General features: G+C 36.0%; 1 protein-coding gene across 1 annotated transcript; it reads left to right on the forward strand.

Annotated features, from left to right (window-relative positions):
- The first annotated feature begins 49 nt into the window (after window positions 1–49).
- LOC112553548 (AP-3 complex subunit beta-2-like) lies at window positions 50–21,375 on the forward strand. Its single transcript, XM_025220833.1, is given in 26 exon segments — window positions 50–242; window positions 682–757; window positions 1,230–1,304; window positions 1,947–2,042; window positions 2,364–2,524; window positions 3,514–3,580; window positions 3,791–3,973; window positions 4,340–4,519; window positions 5,506–5,603; window positions 5,785–5,839; window positions 6,451–6,499; window positions 6,502–6,521; window positions 8,035–8,097; window positions 8,336–8,468; window positions 8,705–8,757; window positions 9,778–9,801; window positions 11,552–11,719; window positions 12,171–12,423; window positions 12,949–13,170; window positions 13,588–13,841; window positions 16,030–16,105; window positions 17,194–17,315; window positions 18,386–18,574; window positions 19,035–19,077; window positions 19,401–19,583; window positions 19,924–21,375. Coding segments are annotated over 26 exon segments (3,258 nt in total). The 5' UTR covers window positions 50–117; the 3' UTR covers window positions 20,214–21,375.
- Window positions 21,376–22,860: the final 1,485 nt, after the last annotated feature.

Below are 22,860 nucleotides of genomic sequence, written 5' to 3' on the forward strand. Positions count from 1 at the left end.
AATATACACACGGACTCAACGTGTCGTATTTAAATATTCATGAGCTACGCCTAACAACTTCCGGTTCCCGAAATTGATGTCTGCTGGTTGTAAAAGTTTGCAGATAGGCTACAAATCATGTCTGGCAACGGATTTCAACAGTCATACGCAAACGAAAAGCCACCAAGTTCTGCTGGAAGCGCAGAGGCTGATATCAGCACTGATCCTGCCAGTAGTGGGTTTTTTACAAGTGATTATAAGAGGTGATGTCTTATGTATCACATGCATCCACTTAGGTCTTTACATCACATTCACAGCAACCACTTGCATGTTACTCAATGCTGCACAAAAACTATAATCCCCATAACCGGGATTCAGTTTATGTGGCATTAAGTTTTTGTATATCCACTTTTTGTGTTCGTACACTTTATCAGTAGATGCATTTCATTATTTTATTCCTTTTGTAAAGAGACCTCGTACGTATCATAGACATCAAACTGACCTCAGTCGAACCATAATGTACAGTTGATTTCTGTTAAGTTCGCTATGAAAACTCAGAATCACCTCTGTGCACGGGCGTGTGTTCAGTTTTTTTAAAATAACTTAAATTACCTGTAAATAATTTTTTCTCTTGTCAGTGTGTTGAGTGCATATTTTCAATTTGACAGTTTTAGACCTAACTTCACAATATCTTATTTTTAGACATGAAGACCTTAAGACAATGCTTGACAGCAACAAAGACAGCCTCAAACTCGAGGCTATGAAGAGAGTTGTTGGGGTAAGAATAAAAAATCTTTCATGATGTTCTTGACTTTTTAAAAAATTTTATCACCATGTTTAGTGAGATGCAAGAAAACTATTTTGGCTGTAGAAAGCATGTCTGTTATCTATAATAATATATTTTATAAGATACTCATTTGTGTTTCTTTTGCCTATTACCACTCCTAGCCTTCATTTTTTTTTAATTTTCTCAAAACTAAAATTATATTTCATTTTAAGATGCTCCATTTCAATCTAAGTACTAGAGGGTGAAATTTTATTTTCTACCTTTTAGAACACGCATTGCAAATGATTTTAAAATTCCCTGTTTGAATAATGTGAACTAGCAAGTGACTCTGACAAATATAATTGAGGGAAGTTGTAAGGATAATTAAATGCAACAGTAAGAGATATGCAGGATGAGTTGAAAAAAAAAGAGAGTGTGTGTGAGAGAGTATTATTCAACTTTCTAATTATTTTCTTTCATTTAGATGGTGGCAAAAGGAAAGGATGCTTCTGACCTCTTTCCAGCTGTTGTAAAGAATGTTGTTTCTAAAAACTTGGAGGTATAATCTTATCTTTTTCTTAGCTTATTAATCAGACATCTTGAGATTTATTATAGAGTACAGGGCTTCTGCTTACGCAAAAAATTGTGTACAGTACGCATTAAAAGTTCGGAGGACCCCTTCAATTTTCGTCAATGGGGTCCCCTTCAAATTTGGGCGAAGAACAGGGACCCCTTAAAAATCTGAAGAAGGGGTCCCTGGGACCCCAAAGAATTTAAGCCTTAGCAGAAGCCCTGGAGTGTATTTAAAATCAAATCAAATCAAATCAGACTTTATTATCTAGTGAGGAGACCCAAGACAGAAATTTTTCTTTTGATCACAAGGGCATACATACTCATACAGACATTTAACACACACAGTTAGGAGTAAAGATACATTATCATGGCAGTTTGGATCTCCGTCAAATGGTCAATGAAATTTCAATACTTTATATTTCTTTGTAGATATTTTTTAAAAATGCGTTGGCATTGCAGATTGCATTATAGAGAATAAGTTGAATGCTAGCATTTTTCTTAAAGATAAAGAAAATAGAGTGTGCGTGCATGTGTAAGTCAGCATGTCAATTGATGTTTATGAATAAAATTTATGTGGATATGTTTTATATTAAAGTACTGTACACTGATCTTTTTAAACTTTGTACAGATAAAGAAGCTGGTTTATGTATACCTTACCCGATATGCAGAGGAACAACAGGATTTGGCACTTCTGTCAATCAGTACTTTTCAGAGGGCATTGAAGGTGATTTCTACCAACTTAACTAATAACAAAACAAAACATATTCTCCATTTAAACAGTATTAAATGCTGTTGAAAGTTATGAATGCTCTTTTCATCATCAATATGTATCAGTCTGTTATTAACGTTCTTGAAGTAATTTGTGCATGCACTAAATAGCAACAAAATGATAGTGATAATAATAACAGCATGAACCACAACAAAGTTGATAAGAATTATAACAAACACTAAATAGCAGCAAAGATGATTTATTTAGTCTCATAATGGAACAATTCTTACAGGTGTTGTTTAACAGCAAGTAACTTTAAGATTATTTCTTATTTAGGATCCAAACCAACTGATCCGGGCCAGTGCCCTTAGAGTTCTCTCCAGTATTCGCGTACCTGTTATTGCTCCCATCATGATGTTGGCAATCAAGGAAGCTGTGATGGATATGTCTCCATATGTGAGGAAGACTGCAGCCCATGCCATCCCCAAATTGTACAGGTAGTCTTTCAGAATGCTTTATTTCTAATTTGGATTCTGTTGACCACTTAGTATGACTTCCAGAACCTTTTGATCTACCATCCTCTGAATCTCTGTTGCAGAGTGAAAATTCTGGAGATTTTTATCAACCTTTTGTCTTAGTGTACTTATCAGTTTCAGGTGTAATAGGACAAGCTAGTTTGATAATAGTAGTAATCTTTCTCTTCTAGACAAGTTTATATGGTATGGTAGTCAACTAGTTTGAAAATATGGCTTTTATAGAGACCTTTTTTATCCCTGGTGTTAAATACTGTCCATGTGAATATGTAGTACTTCTCCTATAACTATAAAGAAAGAAATTTGTTCTTGTTATTAATTTTAGGTTCACTGTACTTGCCTACCAGAAAAGACTAAAATCTAAAATGAGAATGCTTGCAAGTTGTTCACTCCAAAAGAAATTTTCCACTGGTTGAGTGAAACACAGAGGGACAAAAAAACTGTACCCTTTTTTCACTGTTTCCTTTTGTGTTGTTTGTATTCTTTGCTGTATGAAGGGAGGGGGTTATAAGTCTGGGGGCAGAACAGTTAAGCACCTGTCACCAGTGCAGTGATGTTAGATGTTCTGAGTTCACATTATGTCTCGGACATATTGTTCCTTTTGTGCATGTGGCACCTTGCAACTCAGTTGTGATATATGATATAGCTGTAGTTGCTGGCTAGGTGTCAAACACCAATTTTTCTCCTTCAGCTGTAGAGTTGGGAACTGAGACTATCATCATCATCATATCTGTGGAAGAAAGCTCCTGTCTATAATAAGATTCTCTTTACAAGAAGTGTGTTATGGCAAGTTTTAAAAACTGCTACCATCTACGACTGGACTGGCGTTAAAAATCATTCAAAAATATTCTGACACTTAGAATTGTTTTCCTTGCATTCAAAGTGTAACTTCATGAATCCTCGTAACTTCTGGCTGATAATAATGGCCTGCTTTTTCTTCCTCTCACTTTAAGTTTGGATCCAGAGACCAAAGATCAGCTTATAGAAGTACTTGAACGTCTTCTTGGAGACAAAACCACAGTACGTATAATTCACTAATGTGAATAGTAATGTATGATTTAGATGCATTTGTTTTTAACTTTGAGCCAGAAAAAGACTGATTTATTAAAATAATTATCATATTTTATGCATTTTTAAAAAAATTCTTTTTTTTCTTTATACCTTCAGTCTACTGAATTATCATCTATGTCTGTGACAAACATACATAATTTTCTGAGACTTGTGTTACAGCTTGTAGCAGGCAGTGCGATCCAGGCATTTGAAGAGATATGCCCAGAACGCATTGATCTGATCCACAAGAACTACCGAAAGCTTTGCAACCTGCTGGTTGATGTAGAAGAGTGGGGCCAAGTGGTCATAATCAACACCCTGACACGATACTGCCGCAATCAGTTTATCAACCCTAACCAGAATGTGGGTACACTTGTTGAGCTTGACAGTATATCAGTGTTATGGTAGTTAAAGCAATAAAACTAGAGAGTAATTTATCCCAATGCTTTAAGGGACTAACAAAATTGCAACAATTCTTTTCTAAATGTAGGGTAAATGCTATCTTTCCCAAATCTGTATGAATACCTTTTTTCAAACTTTATGTACAGAAATACCTCAGAATTGCGACATCATAATATGCCTCATTAACATGTTATCTGGCTGTTTGTTTTTATTTTTGGCTAAGACCACCTCAACAAAAATGTGATAATGTACTATCCTGGCATTAAAAAATTCATCATCTTTGTGTCAGTGGAATTGGACTGATGAAGGGCTTTATTGTTATTGCAGGAGGTTGTTGAGGAAACAGAGAGACCTTTCTATGAAAGTGATGACAAGGAGGATGAAGAAAAGGAACCAGAGAAAGTGGAGAACAAACCAGAACAAAAGAAAGCTCCATATATTATGGACCCTGACCATCGATTGCTTTTGCGGCAAGCTAAACCACTTCTCAACAGCCGAAATTCTGCTGTTCGTATAAATTTTCATGTTTTGGCCAGTCTGTTATGTGTGTGTGTGTGTGTGTATATATATTATGTCTAGTTTATTATATTGTTCTTTTGTAAAATAAAATGTTAGAAATTACAGGGGCAATTTGTGTTAGAAATTCTGTCAAACAATCTTTTCCCAATCTATCAAGACATAGATTATCTGTGTCTGAGGCATCGAGAAAGAAAAACATCCTATAACTTAGACGTCACCAATCACACCTTGGAGCTTCAGCATTGATCACCATTGAAACAACTATGTTGTTTTAGTGTGCTTATGTACAAAGGAGGTCGACATTCTCTGTCACTTGTTACTTGTCAGCCCTTGTGCAGCTCCTGGGACTGTTTGGTTTGCACATTTTATCAACCTCTTCGCTGACCAACCAAAGCTTAGTTATGTTGACAGTCTTTTTACTCAGGTACATGGTACAAGCTCTTCCCCTCTTTCTCTCTCTTTCAAGTCTAATGTAGTAATCCTTAAGCTCAGCTGGTCAGTGGTGGAGTTCTTTTTCTGTTGGTTAGCAGTTGTCACCAACTTCCATTCTCCAATTTGGGATTTATCAGATAGTATACATGAATATTTCTTAAAGTAAAATTAGTTTTAATAAGGTTGAAAATGTCTACTAGCTTCTAAGCCTTCCCATCTTCCCTGCAGGGAGGTGTTTCTAAGTTTTTTGCTGAATAATACAGCTCATGCTGGAAGGGAGCTACATTAAGGTGCAAGTTGACTAGCTGATCAGGAGCACCACCCTGAGTTGCAGGGTCAGAGTTATTCCTGCTGATATCCTTAGTTACCGTAACAATCATGCTATGTTGACTGGATTGAGTAGGATAAAAGCACAGGATACATTTCTACCCTTATTAAAACTAATTTTACTTTAGGAAAAATCTCTTTTTATGTTTTATTCAAGTATTGTCATTGGGCATGTGCTGATATTTTACCTTAGAATACTGTGCTTATATATGCAGGTGGTGATGGCTGTAGCTCAGTTATACCATCATTGTGCACCAAAAGCTGAAGTTGGAGTTGTCGCCCGCAGTCTGATTCGACTGTTAAGAAGTCACAGGTTACTAAACTTTTTCTGTCTTTCTTAAATAGATGATTTTTTGTAAATCACATTCTTCTCATGCAAAGCAATAAAGATCACTATAATGTAGGGCTAAGCATTTTTGGAAAAATCAAACTATGCTTTTTCTCAATGAGCATTGTTTTGAATGATAATGTTAATTTTGATCTTTTTTAAACAGGGAAATCCAATATGTTGTTTTGAGCAATGTAGCCACAATGGCTGCCAAGAGAAAGGTGAGAAAAAATGACCAATAAAATTGGTTTGTTGAAAGTGCAGTTTGTAAGTTCTCTGTTGTGTAATGAGCTAATTGCTTGAAGTTTTTTTTTTTTTGATGATGATGATGATGTAGTTTTATAACGCACTAGTATCCGCATCACAAAGATGCGCTCAATGCGCGGTGATCCCAGCAGCCACCAAACTGCAGGTCAAATGATAACTTCAAATAAGTTTAAACAAGTGAGTCTTAAGATTTTTCTTAAAAGCTGCAAGACTAGCAGACTCCTTGATCGAGAGGGGAAGCGAGTTCCACAAAAGTGGGGCTACATTTGAGAAGGATCTAAAACCCACAGTCTTCTTGTTAGTATTCCCTGACTGAACGGTCGGTCGTTCAAGTCTGAATTGGGCTGCTGAACGAAGGTTCTGCGGTGAGGTTGGTAACGGCGAATGAGATCTTGTAGATATACAGGCGCAAGGTCTAGTTTTTGTCTAGTTATTCCAACTGATCTAATGTTAGCTTAATAAAACTGCACCACTTACGTTAATCATCTGTTTCAGAAATGTTTGAGATTGTTGAGTTCACAAAGTATCGTGTATGGGTTAATAATTCATGATTGTCTGTTTACAGGGAATGTTTGAGCCATACTTGAAGAGCTTTTATGTCCGTTCAAGTGATCCCTTCACATAAAACTCCTTAAGGTAAGTCTTGTTTTACCAATAGCAGCTTGTTAAGATTAACCTAATTATTATAATCTCATCATTGTAACCAACCAGGGAAACACAAGCAGCTGACAAGTAGGGATAGCAAGTAGTAATATTATTTATCAAATCGTAATAGTGTTTGTTTAGTTGATGGGGAAATATGTCACCAGTCCTCTCAGACAAACTGGATGTGCTGATGCTGAAAAATGCCAACTTGTTTTTGAAGTCTTTAACGTGACTACTGTACTTTATGTCTTACTTGACACTAATAGCTGGTAACGTTCATAGATTCCAGAGTGACAAGAGGTTTTAAAGACAGACAAAAGCTATGTCAGACAAATCTGTGAAAAAAAGCATTGTGCTCAACTGATTCTCCATCAAGTCATGACATTATGACATCACCTCACCACCCCTGTCAGAAAACAAAGTAAAGGTCACTCACAGCATCAGTGAGTCATCATCATTAGAAGTAGTCATCGTGCAGTCTGTTACCTGTGCCTAACAGCTATATACTGTGATAAGCAAAGGTCACAAATATACAATCCATAGTGCATCTAGCTCAGCTTTTACCAACAGGATTGATCTAGAAAACTTAGATCAGGAGTTCTCTTATCTACAAAAAAAAAGTTGTATTAATCAAGCAGTTACAGCTTGAGACTATTCTCTCACATTACTGTAACTTTGTCCATTGCCATGAACTGTGAACAGTCATGCCTGTTATGGACTATGGTTATGGTTCTTGTCGTGACCTGTTGCATGCCTGTTTCACAGCAGGACTGTCAAAAATAGCAGTCCTTGTGGGATGTACTGCATGCTCTGAAATACTTGCATAGTAAAGATGTCATACACAGGGACTTGAAGGCTTTGTTTTTAATATTAGCTAGCAGTCAGGTATGTCTGACTGGCCTCCACAGCTCTCCAATTGTAGGGGGCCGGTGCCAGCGAACAGTCTTTGACTACCCCAACATGCTGTTGATTGCCTCTAGTGGTTCAGTCCTGAAATTCTTGAACAGAAGAATCTGGCTGGATACAATATTAAATCTGACATTTGCAGTGTGGGCATCTTGGCCTGCGAGCTGGCCAATGGACAGCCACCCTTTATAAACATGCCTATTACTCAGATGCTGCTAGATAAGATCAATGGAACAAAACATATGCTAGCTCACTCCACCACCGTGGCATTGAGAACTGTATGCTGTTAGCATTTATCGTCATCATTTATGTGCGATGTTCTTTGTGTAAACCACATTGAGTACACCTTAATGGTGGAGAAAGGTGCTATAGAATCATTATTATTATTGTTTATGCTACAGCAGAGTATTTTTTTAAGATTTTGTGACTATCTTACAATGTCCAATATGAATTATTTGCCAAATGTGTGCAGAAGTGAAAAGATAATGTGTGCTTCTTTTTCTCTCAATATTTGTATTTACTCATAGATTACACACATTTGTATGTGTGCAAATATGGTGGCATAAAAAATGTTGTCTTTGCAATGTATTTTCAATAGCTGGAGATTTTAACCAGTCTTGCCACAGAGACGAACATCTCCACCATTCTGCGTGAGTTTCAGGTAACTACATCACAACAACCCTTAAAAAAGTACTCAGATAAGTGGTCTGCATTTTTATAGGTCTGTGTTATTTCATTTCTGTAATTGAAAATTGAACATAATGGGTGCGTGTGTTTTCAGAGGTTATGTGCAAATATTTGTATTTTCCAATGCTTTTAAATTCTGAATGCAGCTTTCATCTGTCTGGGGTGTATTATTCATCCCATAGTCATCTTTGTTCATTGCCCTTTAATTGCAGACCTATGTTACCAGTTCTGACAAGGACTTTGCAGCAGCAACCATCCAGGCCATAGGTCGCTGTGCTAGCAGTATATCTGAAGTCACAGATACTTGTCTCAATGGTCTTGTCCACCTTATGTCCAACAGAGATGGTGAGCGGTAGCATTAAAATTAAAAGTTCTTTGTTTATCTTGTTGGTAGTAGAATTCGATAGTACCATTATTGTTTTTTTCCTCCTCCTTGAGCCATTGTAACTTACACTTTGTATTGTCATTGGTTGTTCACCAATGTATCCTAGGTAAATGTCACAAATTGACTCAAAATCCATATCCAGAATAATCCTATTTGGAAATAGTGTAAAGGCAGGAAGGACCCTTATATTTTGCAGAGGCTGTGGTGGCAGAAAGTGTAGTTGTAATCAAGAAGTTGCTGCAGATGAGGGTAAGTCATCATTTGGGTATTCATTTTGTACAACCATCAGTAGACTAATAGGCTGTTCAATGGCTGTGATTAAAGACTGAACTACTTCTGATGAGGAAAGAGACTAAATAATGGTCAGACTTCACCTTGAGGACCAACCCAGAAGGTTTGCATTTTTTGCAGATTATAGATATAGGTGATAATTATAGATATAGGTGATATGAAACTAACCTGTAAATTTCAGCCTCCAAAACCCATCTGTTTTAATTATCCAGTAGCAAAGTATGTGATTTACACCTGCAATCAACAAGCACTGCTAACTAGGTGCTTACTTTCTTAGCAAATAAGTAATTAACAGATGAGTATTGGAAGCTGAAATTTACAGGTTAGTTTTAAATACCCTATATATCAATATCTGCAAAAAACGCAAACTGTTCAGGTTGGTCTTTAATAGGCTTAAAAGGCTTAAAACGGCCTTGTGTCCAACCTTAAAGAATAGCCAGGTATGGATTCTGATACTTGACATGCAGGTGCTGAGTGCACTGTAGTGCTGCATGCTTACATCATAGGTTGTGCACTTAACCAACAAACTTCCTTTTGAGTTCCATTTATTATAAGCAGCTCAGTCTAAATTATTGTTGGCCATTGCAGTGCTGCAGAACTCAGTTTTCTCAAATTGGTAGTCATTCTTTATTAATAAAAAAACAAGATATTTTTGCTTTCCCAATGCACCAAACGACATAAGTTTTTGTACTGCAGTAACAAAAGTCTTTTTATCAATTGACTAGTTTTTCTGTATTTTCTTAAAAACAATAAACATCTAAACTTTGCAAATAAATTGTTTTATATCATTATCTTTAGTTTATTCCTTGTTGCTCCTTTGAGGAGCATCGGGCCCCATCATTATCTTTACTTTGCATAAATGTCCTGCTTAAATAAAATTTTATTGCAATAAATTTTCATGAAAATAAAATTTGCCTCTGTATGTGCAGAAAATTATAACACTGTCATTAAAATATATATAATGTTGTTTTTCTTAAGCCTGAAAATACACAGAAGGACAGGGTATACTTTTGAACTACACTATTACTTGTAGCCATATTAGTTTTGTCTGTTCTGCCAAGGGACAGTCTCTTGTGCAGAAACTAACTTGGGAGTTAACATATTTTAATGGAGTCAAGACTCTTTGTATTCATGACATTAAAAAAAAACCAGCAATTCTGATGTTACGAAGTGAAATATGTCATAATTTATTTTGTGATTTCTCTCACACTCTAGAAATCGCCTGTAGGAAGATGTCTCAGTTTTTAGTGGCAGACTTTCTGCACAGTGCTTTTCTTCTTGTGGGTAGATGTTTAGTGTGCTTAATAATTATTATAAAATGATTACAAAAAAATTTAATGATTTTTCTGATGAGAAAAGATGCAGAAAAGGCATCATTTCAAAGTGCCATGTAAAAAGATACAAAGGGTTTTGACAAGTCATTCTAATACAAAATAACTGGTTGTATACCACATGGATCATTAGATGTCACCAGTTACTTTGCATGAGTCAGCTTTATACCCATCAACGCTTTTAGGTAAACTTTTCTGTAGCATGTTCCCCTTAAAGAAAAAATTTGTTTATACATCTTCTCTCATTCCCAAAGATAGCATATGTTATGTCCATTTTGTGTTTATTGCAAACATAAAACTTCATTGTTAGTTGTGTGGGTACAAACAGTAAGTTGCCTCATGCAAATAAGATAGCATGGGAAATGGTGTACTTAAGATGTTGGTGGAGGAATGAGGCAAGAAGATCTAGAGCAGTAGATAAGGTGGAATTCTGTGTCTGAATGATAAAGAAACCAGTCAATTAAAATCTGCAAATAAAACCCTTGAGTTACAGTACACCTTGTGCACCATCTGGTATTATCTTTTTATATTTATAATTTTACTGCTGAATTCTTTTTCGAAAGTATTGCCTGACATGACAGCAAAACTATGGCCATGTCATGAAGGTCTGGATGGGTGGATGTATGTGTGCATGCACACATTTGCATGTGCTTATGTCTGTGTTAGCCATGGTCTGCATGTGTGTATGAATAGAAGGAAGCTTGTGTATGTGTGGAAAAAAAAACATGAGAGGTATGTGAATGGATGGGGGGTGCATGGATGTAACTTCTGTTTGCCTGGCTTCAAATTTTAGAAGATTTATTTAAGATCATATGCCTCATATATATTCTGGGTTTGTTAAAAAAATTGTCTGCAGACCATCTTATTTGGCAGTCTACCTTTGTCTCCAGTTAACATGTCAGTAGAGTACTAATATAATAATCAAGAGCTATCTTATTTTAAGATCCTTTATTTAGTATTTTGTTATGGTAGTTATGCATCAGAATTTCAGTCAGATAAAGAAAGACTTGTTTTAAGTGCATTAGCATTTCATTCTACTTGATTTTGTAAACATTTTACCTTCCTGATTTTTTCATAAAATAATTATCTCAGAAGTTTGCTTACTTAGGTTTTTTTTTGTTTTGTTTTGTTTTTAAGATCTGGTAAAGATTATCCTGAATTTTGGTATAATGCTTTGCTTTTGTGAAAATCTGCAGCTGGCTTAATTAGATTCAGATTTTCAAAATGGTACTGTTTAAAATAACTATATTCTTGTGTTTCTATATCCATTGCCTTATGAATGATGAGAACTTTCTCAGCTAATTAAAGAAGATGGCTAATCTAGCATTTTACACCTTCCAACAGATATAACTTTCCCAATTTGTTATGCAGCATGTTAACTTAGGAGCTTTGTGTAAATTCACCTTGTCCTGCACTCGCAGCCTAATGAACACAAGGGCATTATTAGCCACATGGCCCGCATGGTTGACAAGATCACAGTACCAATGGCTCGTGCCAGCATCCTCTGGCTGATTGGAGAGTACAGTGAACGTGTGCCAAAGATAGCTCCTGATGTATTGCGCAAACTTGCCAAGAGCTTTATTAATGAGGTGAGAAGACAGGAGGAGCTGGTAGTAAATGTTGGTAGTGAAAGCATGGAAAATAAGGTAAAATTAAAGAAAATATTGTTGTGACAGACTGGAAGGACTGTAAATTGGATCCTATTTCTCTCTACCTTTACTTCAGCTTGAAAATACTGATTATCATCCAGGTCCAGATTCATTTAAAGAAAGTTTCTTTTTAAAAAATATATAAATTTACCTGATTTTTTGGGGGGAGGGTGGGGGGGCTATAAATAAGGTGTCTTTTATTAAAAATTTCAAAGTAGTTTTATGTCTTTTGAGGCAACTGTTTGGACTGCTAGTAGCCATAGAAAATAAGTTAGTAATTTCTTTGTCTTGAGAAAAATAAAAAACCTGATGAATTTCTGAAAGATCAAAAAGCATTTGAGCTATCCTTTGGACCTGCAATGTAGTTGGATATTCTACTTTTCTACTGCAGGAAGACATTGTCAAGCTCCAGGTGCTAAACCTAGCCACCAAGCTGTGCATCACCAACCCCAAACAAACCAAGCTACTCTGTCAGTATGTTCTCAACCTTGCAAAGTATGACCAGAACTATGACATTCGAGACCGTGCACGCTTCTTGCGTCAAATGGTGTTGCCAGGAGAGAAGGGCTGTGTGTTTTCTAAATATGCAAAAAAGATTTTCCTAGCCGCCAAACCTGCTCCTGTTCTGGCTTCAAAGTTTAAGGGTGAGACTGCATGCATCTTTAAAGTTTGTAATGATTTCATGCTGTTCTTTAGTTTCTTAAAAATACTAAAGCGTGCTGCAGTATTTTTTTGTTTTTTGTTTTTGATATTCTGAATATGAACTGGATTGTCAATTAACACCCTCCAAAAATATGGAAATAAAAATGAAATGGGACTGCAGCTGATGAATACTTTTTATATTGAAGTTAAACTTATTGAAGAATGAACAAATAATGCTAACAAGAAAATCAGAAATCCACAGAAGCAGAATCACAAGTGAAACTTTTTAGAGTTTAAGTTATAAGCACAATGCATGTGTGGGTGCTTTTTGGGGTGGTTGGTGTCGGGGGGGAGACAGTCTGCATAGATAAAACATTTATAACGTAGTGAAAGGTACTTTGTATATTTGTACAATTTCCACATGGGTTAAAAAAAATATTATCATTGTTCTTTTACCATGATCTTTCTAATTCATTTTTATTTGGTTTAGAGGTGAATCTTGAAGGCCTATGCTGTTTTATTTTCAGATCGAGATCATTATCAGCTGGGAACGCTGTCCCATGTTTTGAACATGAGATGTACTGGCTACCAAGAACTGCCCGACTGGCCAGAAGCAGCTCCTGACCCGTCTGTCCGCAACGTGGAAATGCCACCTCTCTGGGCGGACAAAAAGACATCTGGCAAGACCAGCACAAAGAAAAAGCAAGATCTTCAATCCTTCTACTCAGAGTCGGAGTCCAGTGATACAGGCAAGTGTCAGTAGACCATGCTGAGTCAGACCTGTGAACCACATATGCATCCTCGCCTCTGAGACCATTTTACTTTCCAGTCCATTGATCTAATGCTGTGGCACTGCTGGTCTGTTTTCATGTCTGTAAAGCTGTTAAGGTCAGGATTGATGAACTAACACTGTTGCTTTCCATGTGGCAGTTTACAGCCGTTTGAAGATGACAAAGCCAGTGTTAGATGTCAGCCTCATTTTTTGTAATTTTCATTTATAATGATAAACATATTTAGTGAAAAATAAGACCTTCTTGTACATTAGTTATATTTGATAACACTTTACATGGCATCAATTATTACAGCATAAAGCTTCAGTAACCATAGTTTTGCAAGTTCTAATGTGACAGGAAGGAAAATAATAGTCCTGGTGCTGCTTTTTTCAGAAGAGTCTGAAGAAAGCTCGGGAGAAGAAGACAGTGAAGAAGATTCAGATGATGATGATGATGAGGGGAAAGTGAGCAACGATTCAGAAGAGGAATCTGACAGCTCTAAAGCAGCCAAAAGCAGTGAGGAGGATTCAGATGAGGAAGACAGTGAAGATGAAGAATCTGATTCAGATGAGGATTCCAGTGAAGAGGAGAGTGAAGAAGAGGAGGAGAAGGAAGAGGAAGTGAAGAAAAGGGAGCCAGAGAAAAAGGTAAGAGCTTATTCAGTATCATATTGGTTTATTTTATGAGCACAAATGATGCTGGCTGTAGCAAAATGTATCCACAAGAATTGTCAGCACTATTCCCTAAGACTGTTGATTCTAGATGAAACTACCTTGAAGTGGCCTTAATCCTATACATATTTCTTAGAGTTGAAGTGTGGGTATTAGATAATAAAGATGATATTCTAAGACCGTTTGCTTAGATCACCAGCGTTAAAGGCCAGAAAAAAGCATGCGAGTCAGTTTGGTACCCAACAGTTTTTTCCCCAGTTGACAGTCATTCTATCATTCATTCCTTGTCTGGTACCTTCATGGTCAAGGTCCACCACTCATGCCTGTCTTAGGGAGTAGTGAGCAGGTCCTGAAGATGACCAGTCCACTCCTTCACATTTGTAAGCCAGTTCTTTCTCTTGCCATTCTGCATTGACCACTCTCCAAAGGAGGAAGGACAGTCTACAACAAAGTGTCATGCCAGGTCATATAGCCAAACTAGACCAGCTTATGGCACTTGACTGTTGCAAGTAGGGGCTTCTGGTATCCTGCAGGTGTGGCACCATACTTCATACAAAGTCATTGATTTTATGTTCTCTGAACAAGATTGGAACCAGCCTCCTCAGTCACCTGTTCTCAGATGCCTGGATTCTCTTCTCTGTGTCAGCAAGCAAAGTCCATATTTCACATTTGTAAAGCAAGATTGGTACTACAAGGGACTTGTGCAGATTGTACTTCCTAGTAAACCTGATGTTATAGCTGCACCAGATCCTGTCCAGTCTAGGCATTGTTGCTATTGCAGTTCTGATGTAGATATCTGTAGTGGAGCTGCCATCTTTGGAGAGATTGGCTCCCAAGTACTTAAAACTGTTGACCTCTTCTGGCCATATCCTGTAGATATCAGCTTTGCCATTGCCGTTGCCAGCTTTACTTTTGTCAGTGGATGGTCTCCATGAGACCTGTACGGTTTCACAGTTTGCTACAGTTACCTTCCGTACTAGGGCTAAACAAACCAGATAGAGAAGACAAAACATGGCATGACTAACGACAGATCATATTTAGAAAAGCTAGACAATGCATCAAGGAAACAATAGGAAGAGAACATTTTATTGATTGATAGATTTGACCACAGCTGTGATGAGTGAGTTGATGGATTTTTTTAAATAGACATTAATAACTATTCTTAGTAGTTTTAGTACTATAGACCAGCAGTGCATCTATAATTTAATTTTTTATGGTGACCTTTGGCATCAACCATGGTATAGTTTTATTTCTTTATTATTCTACAACTTAGTGTATAGTACGAAATACAATAAGAAAAGAACACCTTTCTTTAAATTGTTTTTAATGAATGAATGCACCAACACATTACAACTTCCACATTTATCCACATGAAGGGATATGTACACCACTGCAGTACATGCATATGGGGCAAAACAAATTATACAGGTTGGTGACCAAACTGAACCTTTATATTTATTTACATTTTTTAGTATAAACAAACGCACAGCAAATATCAGTGCAATCTAGTCATAAAACTGTATGCTATTTCAGACTGTGAAATACTATAACACGCTTCCTACCTGTGTTATATTTCACCAAATGCTGGCATTTTTACAAACTTCATGCTCTTCCGACAAATGTGCAGAACTGTACAGAATTATTTTATACTGCTAGTTGTTTCTTTTAAAGTAAGCTTCAATTAAATTAAACTGAATTAAATGAACCCAGTTGGTAGATGACAAAATAGAGGTAAAGATAAGCTATCCTGTCTTTGTTACTGATGGCGTTGCTAGTACTGCTATTAGAATGAAAACAATGTACTCTGTGACTCACCGCCAACTCAATGATCCAAACACACATCTCTTTGAATTGTTGATTCAAACATACTCATCTCATCCTTTCAGTTATTTCTTGTGTAACTGGTCCTTTTCCTCACATGACTGATAGGATTGATTATAACTTTCTAGAGGTGGCAGAATTACTGCAACCACGTACGCAACATATGCGCATCATTTTGAAAACAGGGTTTGTTTACTCCAGTAAGGGAGGTCATTCGCAGGTGATGACATCAACCTTACAAACTGTCCTCAGTTGACCTGTTTTTTAAATGGGTATTTGACCCTTAGAGGGTTGTAAAGGAAAGACAGCAATGAGTTACACTTATTAACAATGCATTTTTCAGCCACCCAAACCAGCCAAGACCAAAGCTGAAACTTCTGCTGCATCTGCTGCTGACCTGCTTCTGGACTTAGATGATTGTGGGTATTTATTTAATTAAGCACCTTACACAGAGGTTATTCTAGGCTTCACTTTGTCCCATCCCCCCTCCAATTTTGCTGAGGGATGCCTATTTTGAGAGTCGGTGTGACCATGTGCCCACAAATATACTTTAGCTGGCATTCATTTGAACACTCAATGCAACACTTCAAAAATAATAGTTAGCATTACTTGAACTGGCTCAAAACTGATTGTCTAAAATCAACACTAATGACTGGACAGTTTTTAAACTGGGCAATTATCCTTCTATCCAACTCCAGATTTCGTGCCCAGAAGTAAATTGATGAAGTGCACACTGCAGAAATAGTTTAAATTGAAGGGGATTGATCCATGGGTATCAAAAGGAAGTGAGCCAGAATTGATGCGACAGCGACTGTCACCTCTGATTTTTTGTTGGTGACCCAAAAAACAGAAGATACCTCAGAAAAAAGTAATTGACAATGACCAAACAAAACAGAAATTTTATCTTTGTCACAATGAAGAGAATGGAAGACTTGGAGGATGTGACAAACACAGTCAGCTGAGACCACAAGTAACAAACTATGTGCCTTGAGAAGCTTTCAGTGCCAGTGGCTGCAAAAACGGTCTGGACTAATGAACAAGGGCAATGGTATGAGTTGTAAAATGTGACAGATGGAAAGTGGTATCAGACTAATAATGAAAAAAGATAATTTATTAATAAAAGTAAAGGCTGTCTGTATGTGATTAATCTTCAGTTTCCTGTGACTAATAAAGTATTTGGATTGTATTCTTTTTTATATCAAATATTTATCATAAAAAACAGTAAAAATGTGTTCATTTTGATGGGCCTCTTGTTTCATTTGACAACTCTCTTTTTTCTTATTTTGAAATCCTAGAATAACCTCTGATTCTGTTTTGTAAACATTCACATAGTGTATAAGGAGACACCTATTTGCATTTAGAGCTGAAGTTCTGTTGTTGTTGTTGTTGTTGCTGTTCTTTTACATTAACTTTCTTTTTATGATAGCATAGCTAGATATACTTATTTTGTTTTTCATGTAATTTCTTTAGTATATTTGTAATGTTAAATACTTTGTATGTGCTGCAGTGGGAACCTTAAGTAGTGGCACAAGCAGTGCTGCAGTGACTCCTAGCATCTTGCTGACACCTACAATGGCAGCTGGACAAACCATGCCTGGTGCAGGAGACAGCAAATTGACCACCTCTAATGTCAGGGAAATTACATTGTTTTCCAATTTAAATATTTCCATATTTTTGTAAAGTAGCATACTGATTTCTCCAGTGAAGCAAATATGGAAACACATTTTTTTAATTTTTAATGTATTTTTTTACATTTCATTGCTATCTTCAACTTGTCTCTGTCAGCACTTGACATAATAGAATAACACTAAGAAACAAGTGTACCAGAATGCAGAAGTAGCTTAAAAATTCAGTTGTGGTCAGCTTGCTTATTTCTTTGTAAAAGCAGCTCAATTCTCAAATACTTTTACTTGAATAATGAAAGGACAGTGATTTTTTTTTTAAACTTCGTATTTTGTTTTCTTGTCGTTTCCTTCCTTTTTAAAAGAATACCAAATAAAAAGTGTAAAATTGGTAGTGTAGTAGAGATGGCACAGACATGCTTTTCTAACACAGCTTTCAAACTTTGGGGACAATAATAATTTTACTACTTAAGAAATTTTGTGTGGATGCTACTTTTCTTTGTTAAAACTTGATATTTAATGAAGAAATTTCTTGCATTTCATCCTTCAGAATAGAAGTGATGAGAGGAAATAATAGATTATAGTAGTGAAAACATTTGGGAAGTGGAGAGGAGTCCAAATCGCTTAAAAAAAGATAGTGAGCTCTCTGGAGTACTTTTGCCATCTCCATTTCTGCTACAATGAATGAAATGCAGAGAATTTCTCAGTTTTATATGTATATTCAACACTAAAATCTGAAGTAGAAACTCTCTGATTTTTGGGGGGAACCTTCCTTTGTACTGATTCTCAATACAGAGTATGTAAAATGTATTACTGATGCATTTGTGTAAGCATCTTTGGAAAAGGCACCATTAAAATTAATTTAAAGGAAATAGACCAAAAAAATATCACATAAAAGGCTTATGAAACAGCTTTTTTCAAATGTCTGGGTTAATTACATATTATAATTTTGCAAATGATTTGTGCAAAGGTTTGTCCAATTATGTCAATCTCTGAGTTGCAATGTATGTGGCTGGGCAAAGGCATGAGAATAGTTTTATATGCATGTGTACTGAGTTGTGTGTTGGTATGTTTCAGATTGTCCAAGGTATCACCATAACACCAAAATCCTATGAGCTTTTGCACAGAATAAGTGGCAATGGACTTAGTGTCACCTATAAGTTCACGAGAACAATTTCTGTTTTCTCACCCAAAATGGTGTCAGTTGAGCTTTTCCTCACAAACAATGGAGATGTACCTCTTACCAATGTCAAGATTGGGGAAACAGTGAGTACTCTGCATTAGTGTCATAGTTCTTCAAGCACAGTTGTCTTTGGTTACCATGCTTATCTACAGTTTGGAGTCTCTTGCTCATCCACAGAGTAAACGTGATTTTGTTGTTAATCAGTATTCCCATGTTCAGCAGAATGGGAAAAGAGTTAAATGTTTCAGTGAGTGATATTGCTGTTAACATTAGATTTAAGAGCCATTGATGTCTTCATTGGTTAGTTGAACTGGCTTTCATAACAGGATCTCATCTGTCTTTTTTCCTCTTTAAAAGAAAAGGAAATATATTATAATTTAATTTCATTGACATGATTATTTGGTATTATGTTTGACTTTTTAATTGGAACAGATTATAAAGTATGTTTGACTGCTTCTTTCAGAAATAAAAATTCACTGAAGTGTTAAACTACTTGATAACACTGATGTAAGATTAATGAACTCTTGTATTTTTTCCTCCCAGAAGGTGCAGCAGGGCATGGAGGTGCAACCTTTTCCAGAAATAGGTAAAAAAAAAAAAAAAAAAAAGAAGTTATTTGCCTTCTCCTTTCCCGCTCTCTTCCTCCCTTCTTTTATGTATCATCCATGTTTTGGAAAAGACTGAAAATCAAAGATGTTCAAACAAAATAGAAATATCTATGTACATTCTTGTAATAAAACATTTAGGATGACATCCAGCTAATCAGACAAGATCAAGCAGCATTGGATGCAGTCACTATTACATTTACAATTTTCAAAATATGACAGTGATTACATTTGAACTTTGCATGGGGAAAAATCGTTTATCCTTTGTAACACATTTTTACTTGGGGGTTACAAAATATTGCAGCATCTCTTGGGGTTGGAGCATCTGTGAGTGTTCTCATGGGCATCAACTTTAACGATACAACTCAGCCAGCCTCCCTAGAGCTGTGTACTGCTGAACAAAAGTTTAAGGTCAGCATCACTGCACCTGTTGGAGAGCTGCTGCAGCCATATACCATGAGTGAAAGTGACTTTGTGGTGCAGCAAGGTACGTTTCAGGAAACCCTTGTTTACTAAATACTTGTTTCACAGCCTAAAATGGTTAAAAATTAAGATGTCAGGGGTTTTCACATAAATTTCTCCTACTTCTTTAGAATCTTTCACCATTATGATTAAAAAAGGCCACTGCTTCTTCAAAAGTCAATAGTAATGTGTGTTTAAAAAATATGTGGTGGTGCAGTGTGCTTGCAAAACTACATGCAGCAATATGAAAACAGAATGCCAATTAAACTTATGCACCAATATTTTCGAATATATTTACAGATAAAGTACTTGATAACATCAAAAAGAATTTGTTTATGTACAATATATCATGCTTCTCTTCTCAGGCAAATTGGGAGGCATGAACGAGAATAGTGCAAATGTCAGCTTGCCGGAGGAAGGAAACAGTTCTGTTTTCCTGTGCACATGTATCTTGACAGCAGGAAATCTTCTCCAGGTGCCATCCTCTGATGGGAGTGTTTTTAAATTTGCAGCAAAGACTCTTGCATCTGGCACATTGGTGCTTGTGACAGTGAAGCTCCTGGACAAAAAGGCTAACGTCACCATCAACTCTGAGAAAATGGTGATAGGCACCATGCTGCTGAAGGATATACAGAAAGCTGTCGAGAAGAAGTGAAAGAAGAATTAGATTCTTTGCTTGTGTACTAGTGTCTCTTCATTTGAAAATCTGTTGGTTTGGATTTCAGATATGTGTTCATGTCAGTCATGTATATACTTGGGTCAGAAGAGAGTAGGCAAACTGGTGCCTTACCATCTTCACATATGTAGAAAATTACATCAGTTTATTGTAATGTGGTTTTTATCACATTAGCTCATAGCCGTACATCTGGATATGAGGAAGATAAAGCCAAAGATATAAAAAGATCAGTATGCAAGGAGTGATCTTTATCTTGTTTACAGAAGAGAGTAGAGGAGTATTATTTCCTTAAATTTTTTTTCTTTTCTGTATATATACTTCTGGTGATGGACTCAAGATGGCGGTAGAGTATAACAATATCAAAGGATCTTCTGTGTGACTGTTGGAAGATGTGCACAAGAAATGGGTTTCTGTGATCAACAAGTTTGACCAGCTATGGCAATTTGTTAAAAACTAATTTTAATGAAGTTCTTCCTATTGTTCCTTTATGTTTCTTGTGTTTGTATATGGTTTGCAAGGGATAAGGATAGGAAGGTCACCATCATAACAGGAAATTATGTAAAGTAAAAGGCACTTATCTTTTGATCTTGTCTGTTGTTAAGCATCATGGTATGAATTGTTTCAGCATTAGCTATTTGATAGCAATGAATATTTTGAAATTGCTTTACATAAATCTGTGATCTATAGGTCAGGGCATAAGTTAGTCTTGTAGTGCTGCTGTCATTTTGCTGCACACCATTATTGGGATACAATTTCTTCAAATGGCCTGCTTTCGGAAGAATAGGCATTTAACAAGCCTGGGTGTGTCATGGGGAAGTTCACCTATCAGTTCATCTTTTCAAGGTTGCATGCATCATTTTCTGATTGTTTGTAATGCACAAACATATTCAGAGTGCATTATCATGATATCTTTATTTGTATACCTTCACATAGCCACTCATACAGACATAAATGACATCTCTAGAATATTGTCAGTATTTTAAGGTTGGGTGGACCAGTATGAACTAGGCCATTTTTTATGCCACTGGATTTTGAGGAATTTTTCAGTAACATCAAGGCAGTACAGTGTTCCCTCGCTACTTCGCGGTTCACATATCGCGGATTCACTACTTCGCGGTTTTTTTTGAGTGAATTATCGATCGATAATCGTTCTACAAAATACCACAGATATTTCAACAGGAAAAAGACGAAAAATGTAGCTATATTAGTATTTCTATTAAAATACCATGGTTATTTTGTAGTTAGAAAGAAAGAAATAATTGTGTATGAGAAATCCATTGCTATTCGTAAGCGACGAGCCATGATTGTTATCTCCCATCTCGCAACCAGTTTCGCATCAGTTTTTTGGGTTTCTTGAGTACAGTTATATTTTTTTTACACTAATTTTTATTGTACTGTATTAATACCATGATTACTATATTACTTTACACTCACATGATATTGTTTTACATGTATATTATTATTGCATGTATGTCCCTATTTCGCGGAAATTTCGTTTTCGCGGCTGATCATAACTATCCCGCGTACTGTATTTATTTTCTTAAGTCAAGAGAGATGCTAAAGAATGGAAATAAAAATATATTTCTCCAAAGTAAAAATCAGACTTAACTATAACATGTCAAATTTTTTTTTCAATATATTTGAGAAGTTATGTAAATATAGACATTTACATTACTTAAGAAAAGTTTTTAATATTGCATCATATGATTGATGAATGTGTATCACTAAAGTGTTCTTTACCAAGGACTTAAGGTCAATCATGGTTTGGCAATATCTCACTAACAAACGTACAGTATTGAATCCAATGAGAATATGGTTATAATGGGTAAAAGCAGAACACACTACTACTCTTACTGATCCCCAAACAGTGATTTAAGCCTGATGACACATCATAGATTTTCTTATTCTCTTTTTAAGCAAAATCTTACTGTAGGGTTTTGTATGGCTGTTGTAACATAATTAACTTTATATCACATGTATGAAAAAATGTAAAAGAGTGTATGAAACCAGTTCTATAAGATAGTCTAAGCTATGATTGTGTTATTGATCCAGCCATAGGATTGATGATAAATAAGAAGGGAGCTGATACAAATTATTGTATATTTTAGTATACTTCAGTGCAAACACAAGATACTGTAGCGCCAAAAATTAGTCCACTACCATTAGCGCGCTATCATAATCATCTTGTGATAATGTCATATGAATGCTTGGTGATATACATGGCATGAGAATCACATATTTTAATTAATTACATTGTACATGTTTAGTGTATCTCTGACATGATTGTATATAGATATTGCTAGACTTTGCATGTTCACTTGAGTATTTGGGAGAAAACACAATGAAGCACACTGCAATAACAATTTAAAACAGAGCATTCTAGATCTTATATTTACTTTCTGCATTCCAGCCATACTGCTCATACCTAACTGAAAAGTTACTTATGCAGTCTTGCAATTTTCAACTTGTATTCTTTCCTTCATTTTCAGTACCCAACAAAACAAATATAATGTTGCATGTATTACCAGGTAAACTGTTGTTCCTGCTCAATACACTGAAATGTGCATTTACTGCATGTACACAGACATATACACACCCACAGATTTGTAACGATAATTCAGAACAA

Source organism: Pomacea canaliculata, linkage group LG13 (genome assembly GCF_003073045.1).
Source record: "Pomacea canaliculata isolate SZHN2017 linkage group LG13, ASM307304v1, whole genome shotgun sequence".
Classification (NCBI taxonomy): domain Eukaryota; kingdom Metazoa; phylum Mollusca; class Gastropoda; order Architaenioglossa; family Ampullariidae; genus Pomacea; species Pomacea canaliculata.